Source organism: Oxyura jamaicensis, chromosome 7 (genome assembly GCF_011077185.1).
Source record: "Oxyura jamaicensis isolate SHBP4307 breed ruddy duck chromosome 7, BPBGC_Ojam_1.0, whole genome shotgun sequence".
Lineage (NCBI taxonomy): Eukaryota > Metazoa > Chordata > Aves > Anseriformes > Anatidae > Oxyura > Oxyura jamaicensis.
In genome coordinates, this window is record NC_048899.1 from 6,702,141 (window position 1) to 6,714,954 (window position 12,814).

At 43.5% G+C, this 12,814-nt stretch overlaps 1 protein-coding gene across 12 annotated transcripts in view; it reads left to right on the forward strand.

The window, feature by feature from the left end:
* UNC80 (unc-80 homolog, NALCN channel complex subunit) overlaps positions 1 to 12,814 on the forward strand; it is a 127,706-nt gene that overhangs the window by 67,788 nt on the left and 47,104 nt on the right. For 10 of the 12 annotated variants that reach the window (XM_035332012.1, XM_035332013.1, XM_035332009.1 and 7 more), the window contains 8 exons: positions 829 to 1,026; positions 3,076 to 3,183; positions 3,951 to 4,089; positions 8,849 to 9,030; positions 9,407 to 9,538; positions 10,561 to 10,747; positions 11,858 to 11,989; positions 12,518 to 12,661. In XM_035332012.1, coding sequence (XP_035187903.1) covers positions 829 to 1,026; positions 3,076 to 3,183; positions 3,951 to 4,089; positions 8,849 to 9,030; positions 9,407 to 9,538; positions 10,561 to 10,747; positions 11,858 to 11,989; positions 12,518 to 12,661 — 1,222 coding nt within the window. The remainder of the gene's footprint in view (positions 1 to 828; positions 1,027 to 3,075; positions 3,184 to 3,950; positions 4,090 to 8,848; positions 9,031 to 9,406; positions 9,539 to 10,560; positions 10,748 to 11,857; positions 11,990 to 12,517; positions 12,662 to 12,814) is intronic. The other 2 variants (XM_035332007.1, XM_035332015.1) reach the window with 1 other exon arrangement.

Below are 12,814 nucleotides of genomic sequence, written 5' to 3' on the forward strand. Positions count from 1 at the left end.
ATGGGGGGGGGAAAACCCCTGGGTTTTTCCTCAGAATGCTTCCAAGTGGCTGGTTTTGTGCGTGACATGAAGACCTGCGTACAGGTCTTTAACACCTGGGTGTGTGCACTGAAGTGTAGACTTACCCAAGGTTGCTTTTAATTAATTAGTTTAGGGACTAATAGTTGTGTTGCTGCAGCAGAGCAGGGTTCAATATAGCTAAATGCCCAAATATTTATTCTTAGATGGTTTTTGCATCTCCCTGCTGCCATATGGCACCACCACAAGAAATTATAACTGAGACAGCTAACATAAAGCTAGGCTGGATGGGCATACCAAGGGAAGCATACAGTAACCACTGGTGCAACTTATTCCTGATTGAGAGCATACTGAGGCATTTCGTTTCCTTTTCATTGAAGGAAACTAACAGGTGAACTTGCTGTGTTTGCAGATTTGACGATGATTGAGTAGTTGACAATTTCTAGTCTAAGCCCTCATCTGAGAGTGGTGATACAACAGCTTTTCTGAAGAGAATTGAAGAGAATGTTGTTTTCCTCAACCTTAATCTTGCTACTAGCCCTTAATCTTGCTACATATCTACACCAGCTCTGTCTCTTTGTCTTCTTTGTTAACACTGATATTTATTTAGCTGTGCCCAGTCATTTTGTGAACTACTAGCAAGTATGGAGCTCAGCACAGACAGGCTTAACTTTTCAAAAGACTGTGTTGAGTTTTTTGCCTCCCTGGCTAGGTTGTGGAAGTCAGCTTGACTATCCCCATCACTAGCTGTGCAGTTCTCTGTGTAACTCTCCTTTCTATAGGTAACTGTCCTCTTTTATTCCTTTCAAGGTTATGATCCTATTATGCAATCAACAAAGTTTCATATGTACCCACATTGACTACTGTCACCCACACTGCTACCTCCATCACAGCCGGTCCTGTGCTCGCCTTGTCCGTGCCATCAAACTCCTGTATGGAGACACAGTGGACTCTCTCCGAGAAAACAGCACATTGAACAGTGCTGCAAGAGGCAAAAAGCAAAAGGAAGTGAGTAGTTGGAAAAAGCAGACTGTTTTCATGTGTTTTTTTTGTTTGTTTGTTTGTTTGTTTTTATTATTATTTTTCTGGACAGGGCATAATTACCTTCAAGGACTGCATAATGCATTCAGACAGAGTACTTTCATGACAAAATGAACACAGCACTTTCTTAAACCCAGTCCTGCTTAAAAAGCTGTTTAGTCATTTAGCACTATGGAAAGAATGTAATCTGTGTTGTTTAGGAAGAATGTTGGTTGCTGATCAGCCCCTAGAGTCTAGTCCCTTTTTTTCTTGTTCCTTCTTGTCTGTTAATAAGAATCATTCTTGAAATTCTTGTAAAATCTTGCATAACTTTTCTTTTAGGTCTGAACTCCCAGATCAGTTCCAAGAGTTGCATTCATTAGTCTTTAATGTTACGCTGTCGTTAGTGACACACTTTTAATGATCAGTTCTGCAAGATAAACAAGATTGTGCCCTTTTTGCCGTAGGAGTGGCACCTTTATCTTCAGTGGAAATAGATTTGTGCTTTCAGTAAAATTCCCACAGAGGTACCAACTGAATAATGTCAGTGTCTGGTAAATACTTTCATAGTCTTGACTACAGAGGACAGATGACGGATTCTGAGTACCAGTAATGGTGGAGTCATCCAACTGCTTAGCAGTAACATTGAAAGCAAAAGTGTTCAGGAAAATCTCATCAAGATTTCAGTTAGGCAAAGAGGCTATCATCCATATAAGTGGATGTAGGAGTTATGAGACAAGTTTAAAATGTTTCTTTATCAACCAGCAGATTGTTTGTTTCTTGCCAAGTTAGAATTTGAAGGGTATCTTTATGAGGCAAAGCACAGAGCAGATGAAACAAGAGATAATGATTCTGCTTTCCTGGAAAGAGTTACCCCTCATATATTCCCTCTGGCACAGAAAAAGCAGTGTATCAATTAGATATTAAGGAAGAGAGAGAGTTGCTTTCTCCACAGAAAGCAGGCTTGAGATGAGCAGCTGGCAAAAGAACAGGTAGCAAAAGAACACTGTGTTACTGTGTATTGTTTCATCTCCAGCTTTGAATTGCAAAGCAGTGTCATATATGTTTCATCATCCTTCAAACCGTCATGGCCATTAAGCAACAGCAAGGAAAAAAAGAGTTTGGGAGGCAATAAGGTTTCCTCCAAACACATGTCCTGTGTTTGTACAGACCTCGCTGCAGAAGAGCAATTGATCACATTAGTATCTTACATAACTGTAGGCCTCCTCTGTTCCTCATGCTCTGGTATACCTGAAGTGCTGTCATTCTCTGACTGCCTGGGTACCGTTTCCAGTTATCTGGGTTCCAGAGGGACCTCTCCTTTACCCTCACAGTTTGCAGTATGAAAGGTTGGAGGTAGCTGCACTATGCAGGTCAGGCTGTGTGTTCCATGGGGCTCATGAGCCCCTTGATAATTGAGAGACCCTGTTTTAATCAACAGACCACCAACTTGAAAAAGTCTAGGGAAACCTGCCATTCTGGGAAAGGTGCCTGGTATTGTGAATAATGAACAGGATCTGTCCTTGTCACTGTCATTGGCAATCTGCTAGGGACGTCTCTCAGGCTGGCATGAGCTCAAGTCTTGAAGCGAGTTGTCACATGCTTTCTGAGGAACAAGAAAAGATAAGTGTAGCTAAGAGGAATTTTTAAGCTCTATATAGCAAACGGCTGAGTTGGATTTTTGGGGGGAAGCTGTGGACTTTGTGCCTCTTAGTGCTAAAAGTGCTGTTCACCTTAAATACTTGGTTGTACCACCTGTGAAGATTACACAAAGCATATTCACATTCATGATTTGGTTCACAGGCTACTGCTTTAATCTTTTATTGGGAAAAGCAGTGTTAAAAAGAGAAGAAAATGGGCCGAGATACACCAACTGATACAAGGCATGTTGCTAGCACTGGAGAAGGTTTTGTACTGCACCTCTGGTACTAGGCAGCTTGTAGCGTGTGGAAATTTCTTTTATCTGTGATCTCCCTTTCTAAATTTTGGGAAATCAAAATGTGAACTCCACTTTCTTTTTTGTTTTTTTCCTTTCAGTGCTCAGACAAGTCATGCCTCAGAACTCCCTCTCTAAAGAAGAGAGTGATCGATATCAACTTGGAAGGAAAGAAGGACTCTGGAATGTTAAAATATATCAGGCATCAGGTACTGACTGGGCCGTATGCTGGCTGGGGAGATTGCTACATAAATGTCAGGTCAAACTGCAACAGGAAGGAAAACATGTATGGATCTTTAAGCCTGTGTGAAGGAAAGAACTGTTGTTGCTGAATATTGATTAATTCAGCCCTGCATGTTTTCCCCAGCTGAGTAATGCTAAATTTAAGCCTCTTGAGGTAACTCCTGTCAAAAAAAGTCCTTTAAACTTGTAGCTCCATTAAATGGTAATAAGCATCTCTGGCTTCCCATGGAGATAAGTGCATCAAGATTGGGGATACAAAAAATAAAAATGAATCCAGAAGTAAGTTTAGAAACAACCTGCCAGTGTACAGCAGTAGTTTACTATGTTCTTTCTTGTTCCATGTTCCTGAAGAATCAATGGTCTGTTCACAGGTCACAGTCTGTGGGATTTTCATGGGTATATATCACTGTTTGTGCATCACCTTGGAAGAGTTTTGCTTGCTTTTTGTCCTCTTTATCCATACTTTGGTGACATATGTGACCAGCAACAGACATGGAACTAGCTTGCAAACACTGCTGTTTTAGTGTAGGCTAAAAGCAACATTTTTCTGTGGAACATTATCTGAAATGGCTGAAACTAGAAGCAATCAGTGAGTAATGTGCAGTCCAAAACTAGGGTGCTTGTGGTTGTTTGTTTTTTAATTTTACTGAGTGTATTGTTCACTGGGGATGGATTATACAGCTCAGCTGTAAGGCACAGCTTTTTGTTGTTGTGGCTGTTGTTTTTCCGCCAGGTAATGAGCCTCTCCCCTGCACCTTTGTCACTGCTAATCAAAGCAGCTCCTGTCCTCACAGAAGAGATGTATGGGGACATCCAGCCTGCAGCATGGGAGCTCCTTCTCAGTGTGGATGAGCACATGGCTGGAGCAGCAGGTAAGGGAACCAGATCAGTTAGTGTGGCTAGCCAGACAGATCAACTCACAGCAGGTCACAGGGCCTTGCAAAACAGCTCTCTAGTGGAGGAGGTCTTAATGACACTAAGGGTTTCCTGATGGCTATTTGGTTTTCATAGACCACGTGCTTTTGCGTTCTGTATAAAAGAAGTGGTCAGAAGGAAGACAATCTGCACAGCCCTGGTTGTGGTTGATGATAAGAGAAATAAAATTGGTGATTTGTGTTTCTAGGGTTTCTAGGCAGAGGAAAAACAGTGATATAATCTGACCAGAGTTTACTGAAGTATTTGGTTTGTTGCCTCATGGAAATTGTTAGTACCAATTAAGAGCTGATGCAAAAACTGGGAAATGGAATGGAAGTGGAACTGTCATAGCTACTTCTGTTGTGCTGAAAGAAAAATTCTCCTGTTGCATGGAAACAGCAGTGTTTCTTAATGTGTATTCATATGGTATGGTATTTAAATTTTACATTCCCACTTGGTATTAGATTGTGCAAATATTTGCTGATAGCACATAATTGAGAGGCATCTCTACTACTGAAGAATATGAGAATATCACATACCTGTGAGTGTGTTACCTTGGAAAAGGAACTCCAAAAAGAGGATGAAATCTGTTACTACACAATGTAAGATTGTCCTTACAAACTAGCAGTGAATTTTCTGTTACGAGTTTGGATCTTTTCCCATGGAACTGATAGGCATGCAGAGGAGTTCAGAGTGTGTATCAGTTGGCCACAGGATGACTGTGAGTTACCAAGCAGAATTCAGATGTGGAAGCAATAAATGCAGTCAGGATGTGTTAGAAGAGGTATTTTGTTGGAGATAAAAAGTATTGATGCTGTTGTTAAGCATATCCTACAATTACCTAGAGCACAGCATGTTTAGGCACAATTCCGATTGCTGAAGAAAGAGACATTTGCATGGGCAGGTACAGTGAAAGACTGTGAGGACAGGAGGAAGAATGAAGAATCTATATGATAAGGATATTTATTTAATTGATTGAGGTGAAGACTGAGAGGCAATACTCTTGCTTTGCATAAATACTGTAGACCTGGCAAGGAAGAAGAAATGTTTAAGCCATGGTAGCATAAAGATGAGTATGACTTCTTTCAGCTGGAAAACAAGATTTCTAACCACCGGGAAAAAGAGCAAATGCGTTCAGGTTTAATAGTTTGTGAAAGGAATTAGATGATGTGACTCAGGAGGTCCCTTCTAGTTTTATTGTCCTGTCTAAATACAGGACCCTACCCTAGCAACAGTGAACATGGCTCAGATGCAAGATACAGATTTCTTAAACAAACCACAAATTAAAGCAATCAAATTCATATCCAAGCCAATCTCCCACAAATTTCAAATTCTACCTTTCTCTTCTCCCAGCACCCACCCAAGCGAATAGCTTAAACACTGCCATCTTCCCCACATTTGTACACCTAAGGGAGCCATCACAGATGCTTTTACAGTGGAGATTAAGTTATGGGTATTTTTATCAAAAGCTGCTGGCCATGCAAGAGCTTTGAAGTGTTCTCAGACTTCTTTCTCCCTCACACTTCCATCTAGCTTACCAGTCCTTCATTTTCCACAGGCAGCAATAAATTCTGCCCTGAAGTCCATTGTTTGAATCTGCATTCAGTGTTCTTCATCAGTTCTGGTTTCTTCACTTTCTATCTGTTCCTCCAGTACACAGTGCACTTCTTTAGCCCATGGGCCTTCTCTGTGCTCTTCACCTTTGCGTTTCCCAGGTGTATTGGGTCTGGCTGGGATGGAGTTAGCTTTCCTCATTACAGCCTGTATAGTGCTGTGCCTTGCATTTGTGGCTAGAACAGTGCTGATGATTTTGCCTACTGTTGAGCAGTGCTTTCACAGTATCAAGGCTGTCTCTCCAACCCTCTGCCTCCAACAAAGTCACCAACCGAGCTGGGGGTGGTCAAAAGGTTGGGAGGGGACATAGCCAGGACAGCTGACATAAACTGACCAAAAGGTCTCTTATTCCATACTATTCGATGTTGTGCTCAGCAGTAAAAGCTAAAAGAAGGGAGTAGGAGGCAGGGGACATTCATTATGAAGGCATTTGTTTTCTGAAGCAACAGCTCTTCATACTGAGGCTCTGCTTCCCAGAAAGTGGCTGGGCATCACCTGCTTATGGGGAGTAGAGAATAAATCTTTTTTTCTTCCACATGCACCCTTTATTTTTCTCTCATTAAAGGGCTTTTATCTCAGCAAGAGACCAGACAAAGCTAACCTACTGCAGTCCTCTTTAGTGCCTCAGATGCCCACCAAGCTATGCTCTCACTCCCCCTCCTCAGCAAGGCAAGGGGAGAAAATAACAGGGAAAAAAATGAGGGTCAAGATAAGGATGGAATTTGCTCACCAGTTACTGTCACAGGCAAAACAGACTTGCATTGCGGAAGATTGATTTATTTTACTGCCATTTAATAACAGATTAGGATACCGAGAACTGAAAACACCTTCTCCCCATTTCCCCCTTCTTTCCAGGCTCATCTTCCTCCTGATTCTTCTACATCTTCCTCTTCCCTGAACAGTGCAGGTGGATGGGGAATTGGGTTGACGTCAGTTCATAACTTTGCTGCTCCTTCCTTCTCAGGCTCTTCCCCCTGTTCCAGCATGGGGTCCCTCCCATGGGGGAGGTCCCTCCCACAGTCCTTCATGAACTGCCCCAACATGGGTCCTTCCAAGGGGTTGCAGTTCTTCAAGAACTGCCCCAGGACAGGTCTGTACCACAAGGTGCAGTCCTTCAGGAACAGACTCCTCCAGCATGGGCTCCCCTCCGCAGGCTGCAGGGGGGCAGCCTGCATCACTATGGTTTTCTCCTTGGGTTGCAAGAGGAACTGTTTCTCTGCCTGGAGCACTCCTTCCTCCTTCCCTTGATCTTGGGGTCTGCAGGGTTTTCTCCTGTTTTTTCTCAATCCTCTCTTTTGCAGCTGCTGCACAGCATTTTTTGCCCTCATAAATACATTTTCACAGGGGCTCAGCCAGCTCATGGGCTCAGTTTTGGCCAGCAGCAGCTCCATCTGGGAGCCAGCTGGAACTGGTTCTGTCCAACAAAGGGACAGCCCCTGGCCTCTTCTCACAGACACCACACTACAGCCCCTCCGCTACCAACACCTCACCATGTAAACCCAATACACGGGCCAAATGTGTAAACAGGAATAGAGAGGAGCAAAATGAAGGAAACAAGCTACCTGAGGCTGCACTCCTTTCCCCCCCTTCGGTTCCTTTCTGGAGGAATAATTTTGACTGTTCTTTTTCCTATATCAAAACCTTGCTCGGGCTCACAGAGAAGGTAATAAAGCTTTGCTGCTCTTTCTGAGGAGTTCTAGCTGGCTGCTCCTCCAATACAGCCTGTTAGATACATCTTCCTCCTTTTCCCTTTCTTGAAGGGAGGATTAAAATCCATTTGAGGGTCTGTAGATAGCTGTCCTGTTAGCAAGAGTGATTTCAGCCCCAGCATAAATCAGTCATCAAGGGCAGACCTGAACACTCACAACATTGCTGTCCCCAAGCTGGGTAAAAGAAACTCCTGTGTTACTGGACAACAGCACCATCTACTGACCCCATTCCAGGATGTATTTCTTTTCTGGGGGTATGGAGAGCTTTCAGCATGAGCTCCCACTGATACACCAGCCCTACTAAGACCCGACATAGATGCAGTTAAAACAATGAAGAGTGGAACATTCTCTGAGATAGTGAAACAGGAGGGGCTCCGCAGATTTGGAGAATGATGCTGGAGCAGAACCAGGAACCTCTGCAGTGCAAGGCAGGACCTAAGCAGTCAAAGAGCAGCCATGTTCTTCTGCACGTGTTCTGCCTGCATCCCATTAGCACAGCTCTCATGCCTTGCACCTTCTGAAAAGCGGTGAGGCAAACAATGTCAAATGTCCTCTCTCTGCTGTGGAGAGGAACTGTCACCAAATCTAGACAAATTGCCTCCAGTCTTTCTGTGGTAAGCTAGTGGTCAAAGAAGCCGTGGGTGCTGACACCCACAAAACTCCTACAGCAGCACTGTTCCTTTGGTTCCTGCTCAGTACCTCTCAGATACACATCTAAATTAATTGGCCTCCCCAGGGCTGGAGTTGAACTATGTCTGTTTATATTCAAATATGCTCCAATGAAGCAACTATGGACCAGTTCAACTTCTGTTGTGCTGTCCTCCATTGTGATCTTGTCCTTTGCTTCCCAATATATAGCAGCTCAATTTTGTCTTTGAGCAGATTGCAGTCATTGCTTGGTGCCTAGGTAGACAAGAACCTTTGTTTTTATCCCATGAAAATAAACAAGTGAGTCTGCTGTTGGGCCACTGCCTCCTGCACTGAGGGAAAGGCTGAGCTGTTAAACCAGCCTTTACTAATCATCGCAAAAGGCACTCAGAAAAAAAAAATTAGAAAGCCAAACTGAATTAGTCCTGCTAAGAGATGCTTCTTAATTTAAACCACTCATGACTGAGATGTAAGTGAGAAGAGCGAAGCTGTATTTTATTTTAAAAGCAGATTTGACAGAACTTTTTAAAAGCATCGCACTTAAAACACTGCATGGCTCCAAAAGGTAGAATCACACAGGCTTGGTTTCATGAAGCAGTACAATTTTTGCTAAACCTGGTAGACTGCTGATTTTATTTTTGGAGCCAAAGTTTCTTTCTGGTGGGAGTTTATACAGCTGCAATTTTTCCTGCCAGATAAATACAGTAATAAGCAAAACAGATGATCAGATATTCTCTCCCTGCAGCTGCCATGTTCCTGCTGTGTGCCGTGAAAGTGCCAGAGGCTGTTTCTGACATGCTGATGTCCGAATTTCATCACCCAGAGACAGTGCAAAGACTGAATGCCATTCTCAAATTTCACACACTCTGGAGGTTTAGATATCAAGTCTGGCCAAGGATGGAAGAAGGAGCACAACAGATCTTTAAGGTAGATAGAACGCATGAAACACAACGTTGCCATGTGTGGCTTGTCTTCTGGGGTAGACATGTTGTGACATGCTGCCATGAAATTGCCTCAAAATCAGTTTAGAGAAAGAAATCGTCATGGAAGTCATACCAGAGGGGGGAGATGATGTGTAGAACTCCTGTTTAAAAATGGGAGAAGCATAATGGGGTTAAGATGAACACCAGAGAAAGAAAGAAATCTGTCTGTCGTACAGTCTTACATTGTAGTGAAATGCAGAGGTGGGAATAATTTGCAGAGGTAATTTATGTCTTGGGTACTTGTGCTCGTATTTAATTAGCACTACAAACATTAATATTAGTATGCTGTCATACAGAATGTCTTTTATGGCTTTGTTTAGATCCCTCCTCCAAGTATAAACTTCACTTTGCCTTCCCCGGTCCTGGGGATGCCATCTGTGCCAATGTTTGATCCCCCCTGGGTTCCTCAGTGCAGCGGGAGTGTGCAAGACCCTATCAATGAAGACCAGTCGGTAAGCAGAGATATCTGGGACCCCCAGACATAGACAGTTGTGTGTCCCCCAATATAAGGACAGGAATTTACTGGAGCGGGTCCAGAGGAGGCCACGAGGATGCTCAGATGGCTGGAGCACCTCTCCTATGAAGACAGGCTGGGAGAGTTGGGGTTGTACAGCTTGGAGCTCCAGTGAGACCTTATAGCAGTCTTCCAGTATCCACAGGGGGCCTACAAGAAAGCAGGAGAGGGACTATTTGTCAGGGACAATAGTGACGGGACAGGGAGTAATGGCTTCTAGCTAAAAGAGGGGAGATAAAGATTACACACTAAGAAATTCTTTGCTATGAAGGTGGTGAGGCACTGGCCTAGGTTGCCCAGAGAAGCTGTGGATGCCCCATCCCTGGCAGTGCTCAAGGCCAGGCTGGATGGGGCTTTGAGGAGCCTGATCTAGTGGGAGGTGTCCCTGCCCCTGGCAGCAGGCAGGAACTGGATGGGCTTTAAGGTCCTTCCAACCCAAACCCTTCTATGATTCTATATCATGAGGGTGAGTATTGCTGTTTCTCAGTAAGGGCATGGAGGGAACTAAAACCGAAAGATGTGGCCTAAACTCTGAGTTTGCTTGTCATCCTCTGCTGGAGAAGATTTAGTCAGTATACTGTCCATATGGGGCACGGGGCGTTCTGCATGAGCATAAGGCTTTTCTGTCTGTTTGTTCAGTGGGGCACTCTACTGTATAACACATGGCCTGTGAGAGACAGTAAGTTAGACCTTAGGAGCAGACAGCTGCTACCTCCCCAAAGAATTAGTTCACTTGAACTGTCTGACAGTTTCCTATGTGCCAATTTGTGCGGTTCCTCGTGGGAGAAGTCAGCACCAAGGCTTGTTATAGACATAGCTCCTGCTGTAACTAAAACTGTTTTGATTTGTATTTACAAACAGAGTTGCTGAATGTCACTGAGGACCCTAGTGGAAAACCTAGGATGTGTGCATCTTAACCAACAGCTTCAGGCTGTGCTTCTTCTCTTTTCTTCCTGGCAGAAGTCCTTTTCAGCCAGAGCAGTGTCACGTTCCCATCAGCGAGCAGAGCACATCCTAAAAAACCTGCAGCAGGAGGAAGAGAAGAAACGCCTGGGTCGGGAAGCCAGTCTCATCACTGCCATCCCAATCACTCAGGAGGCCTGCTATGAGCCAACCTGCACACCAAGCTCAGAGCAGGAAGAAGAAGGTGTGCTCCAGGGCCAAGAAATGCCTTCCAGGAACCAGGGAGCACCTGCCACCAACATACAGCACTGTGTAGGGATGTGACATCCAGGAAGAGCAATCGTTAGTGCTAGGAAAGTTCCTGCTTTGGTGTGCTCACCACATCAGTGCATGAGCAAGTACTACCACATTTTAATACTTCTGTAAAGGTGGTGAGCAGCCACACTCATTTGTTGAAGAGTCTAAGTGACTGAGAAAAAATCATAACTAAAAATAAGTGGAAAAAAAAAAAAAAAAGCACAAAACCTGAGATACATTGCACACTCACTGTGTCCCGAGCCCCGCTTACCCCTTTCCCCCTCAGCCAGCTTCAGTGTAACTTCAGAGCTCTTAATATATCAAAGCTTCCAGCATTTTGGGAGGTCTGATTTTAACTCAATGAGAGTATGGGACAAAAAGAATGAAATTTTTCTTTCTTAACTTTAACCCATTGATAACTAAAGGATGGTGGTATTTGGCAGTATTTGTCTTAAGACAGATGGCTTAGGACAGACTGAATTGCCTCCAGAATTTTCTGTCTGTGTGGTATCTAGAGGGGAGGGTCTAGATGACCAGCTCAAACTCATTAATAAAGTTTCAGATGGTTAAAGTTACATGGCATGAGTTGTGCCCTGAAAACGTAGTCGATGTGTGAGGTTTTCCATTGGTTCAAGCTAACAGAGCACAAAGATTTTATTGAAGCCATTACAAGGCATATGCAATTAGGTAATTACACTGGTGTCTGGATCTAAACATGCATTGGCAAGTATGTGAGCAGAATTCCCAATTCTTGAGAAAAACTAAGCACCACTACCCATGATGGATAATAGGATGTAGATGAAGAGAAGCACAGAGCCACCTCAGTTAAAATGTGACTCACCAAAGCACTGAACACTCCTATGGAGCAATATTCAGCTGTTTCTCAAAGCATGAGCAAATTGCCTGCCTACTCTTTATAGATCTGAAATTGTTCCTTCTGAGTGTTAACTGACTTGAATTTTCAACGTTCCAGTTTGGTTGCAAGTGCTCTCCTTCTGAAAGCTCCCTAAGGTCTGTCAGTTAGATCTGGATTGACGTTTCCCATTCTCTTTGTCAGTAGAAGAAGTTGCCAACCTGGCCTCCCGCCGTCTCTCTGTGAGTCCTTCCTGCACCTCCAGTACATCTCATAGGAACTATTCCTTCCGCCGTGGCTCTGTCTGGTCAGTGCGCTCAGCAGTCAGTGCAGAAGGTTGGTTGACTTCACTTTGGAATATACTTTCCTAGGATTTCACTCATCGGAAGCCTTTCCTGCTAACCTTTAAAGCTGATGACATTTTCTTTTGCTGAATGTATTCTCAGGCTTGAACTCTTTATAATAAATTACTGCCATGAATTATTTTATTCATTCTTCCTGTCACAATGTTCTCCTTTACCTTTCATGTTTCATTTACACTGAGTCATGCCTTGGAGATCACTGTGGCCAAAAAATGGTAATGAAATGAGATTTCCTAAAAAAGAAAATGTAATGTCTAGAAGAAAAGAAATATAAATTAGAAAAGATAACAATGACAAGGAAAACTCTTGATCAAGAAGTTGACTTGGAGATGCTGTTTCTTCTTGGAGATAATAGTAAAGCTGCTGTGCTTGCACGGTGACCAGGCAGCCTGTCATTTTCTTCTGTTTGTTCAGCACCTAACATGAATTTTTATCTGACCTGCCTGTGCAGTGTCACAGCTTATTCATGGACACTTACCTTCTACTCTTCTTACTGCTCCAGATGAAGAACACACTACAGAGCATACTCCAAACCATCACATGCCACAACCACCTCAGGCTGTGTTTCCAGCATGCATCTGTGCAGCGGTGCTCCCCATTGTCCATCTGATGGAAGACGGAGAAGTCCGGGAGGATGGAGTAGCTGGTATTGACCTAGATTACACTTCAAGTGATTCTTGCTTAGGAGTGGCAAAACCTGCCAGCATTAAAATATTTTCATTTGTTAGGTGTCATAACTAAAGTGGTAACAGGTGTAATACAACTTTGTATTTGCTCATAGTTCATGTTTCCTAGTAGT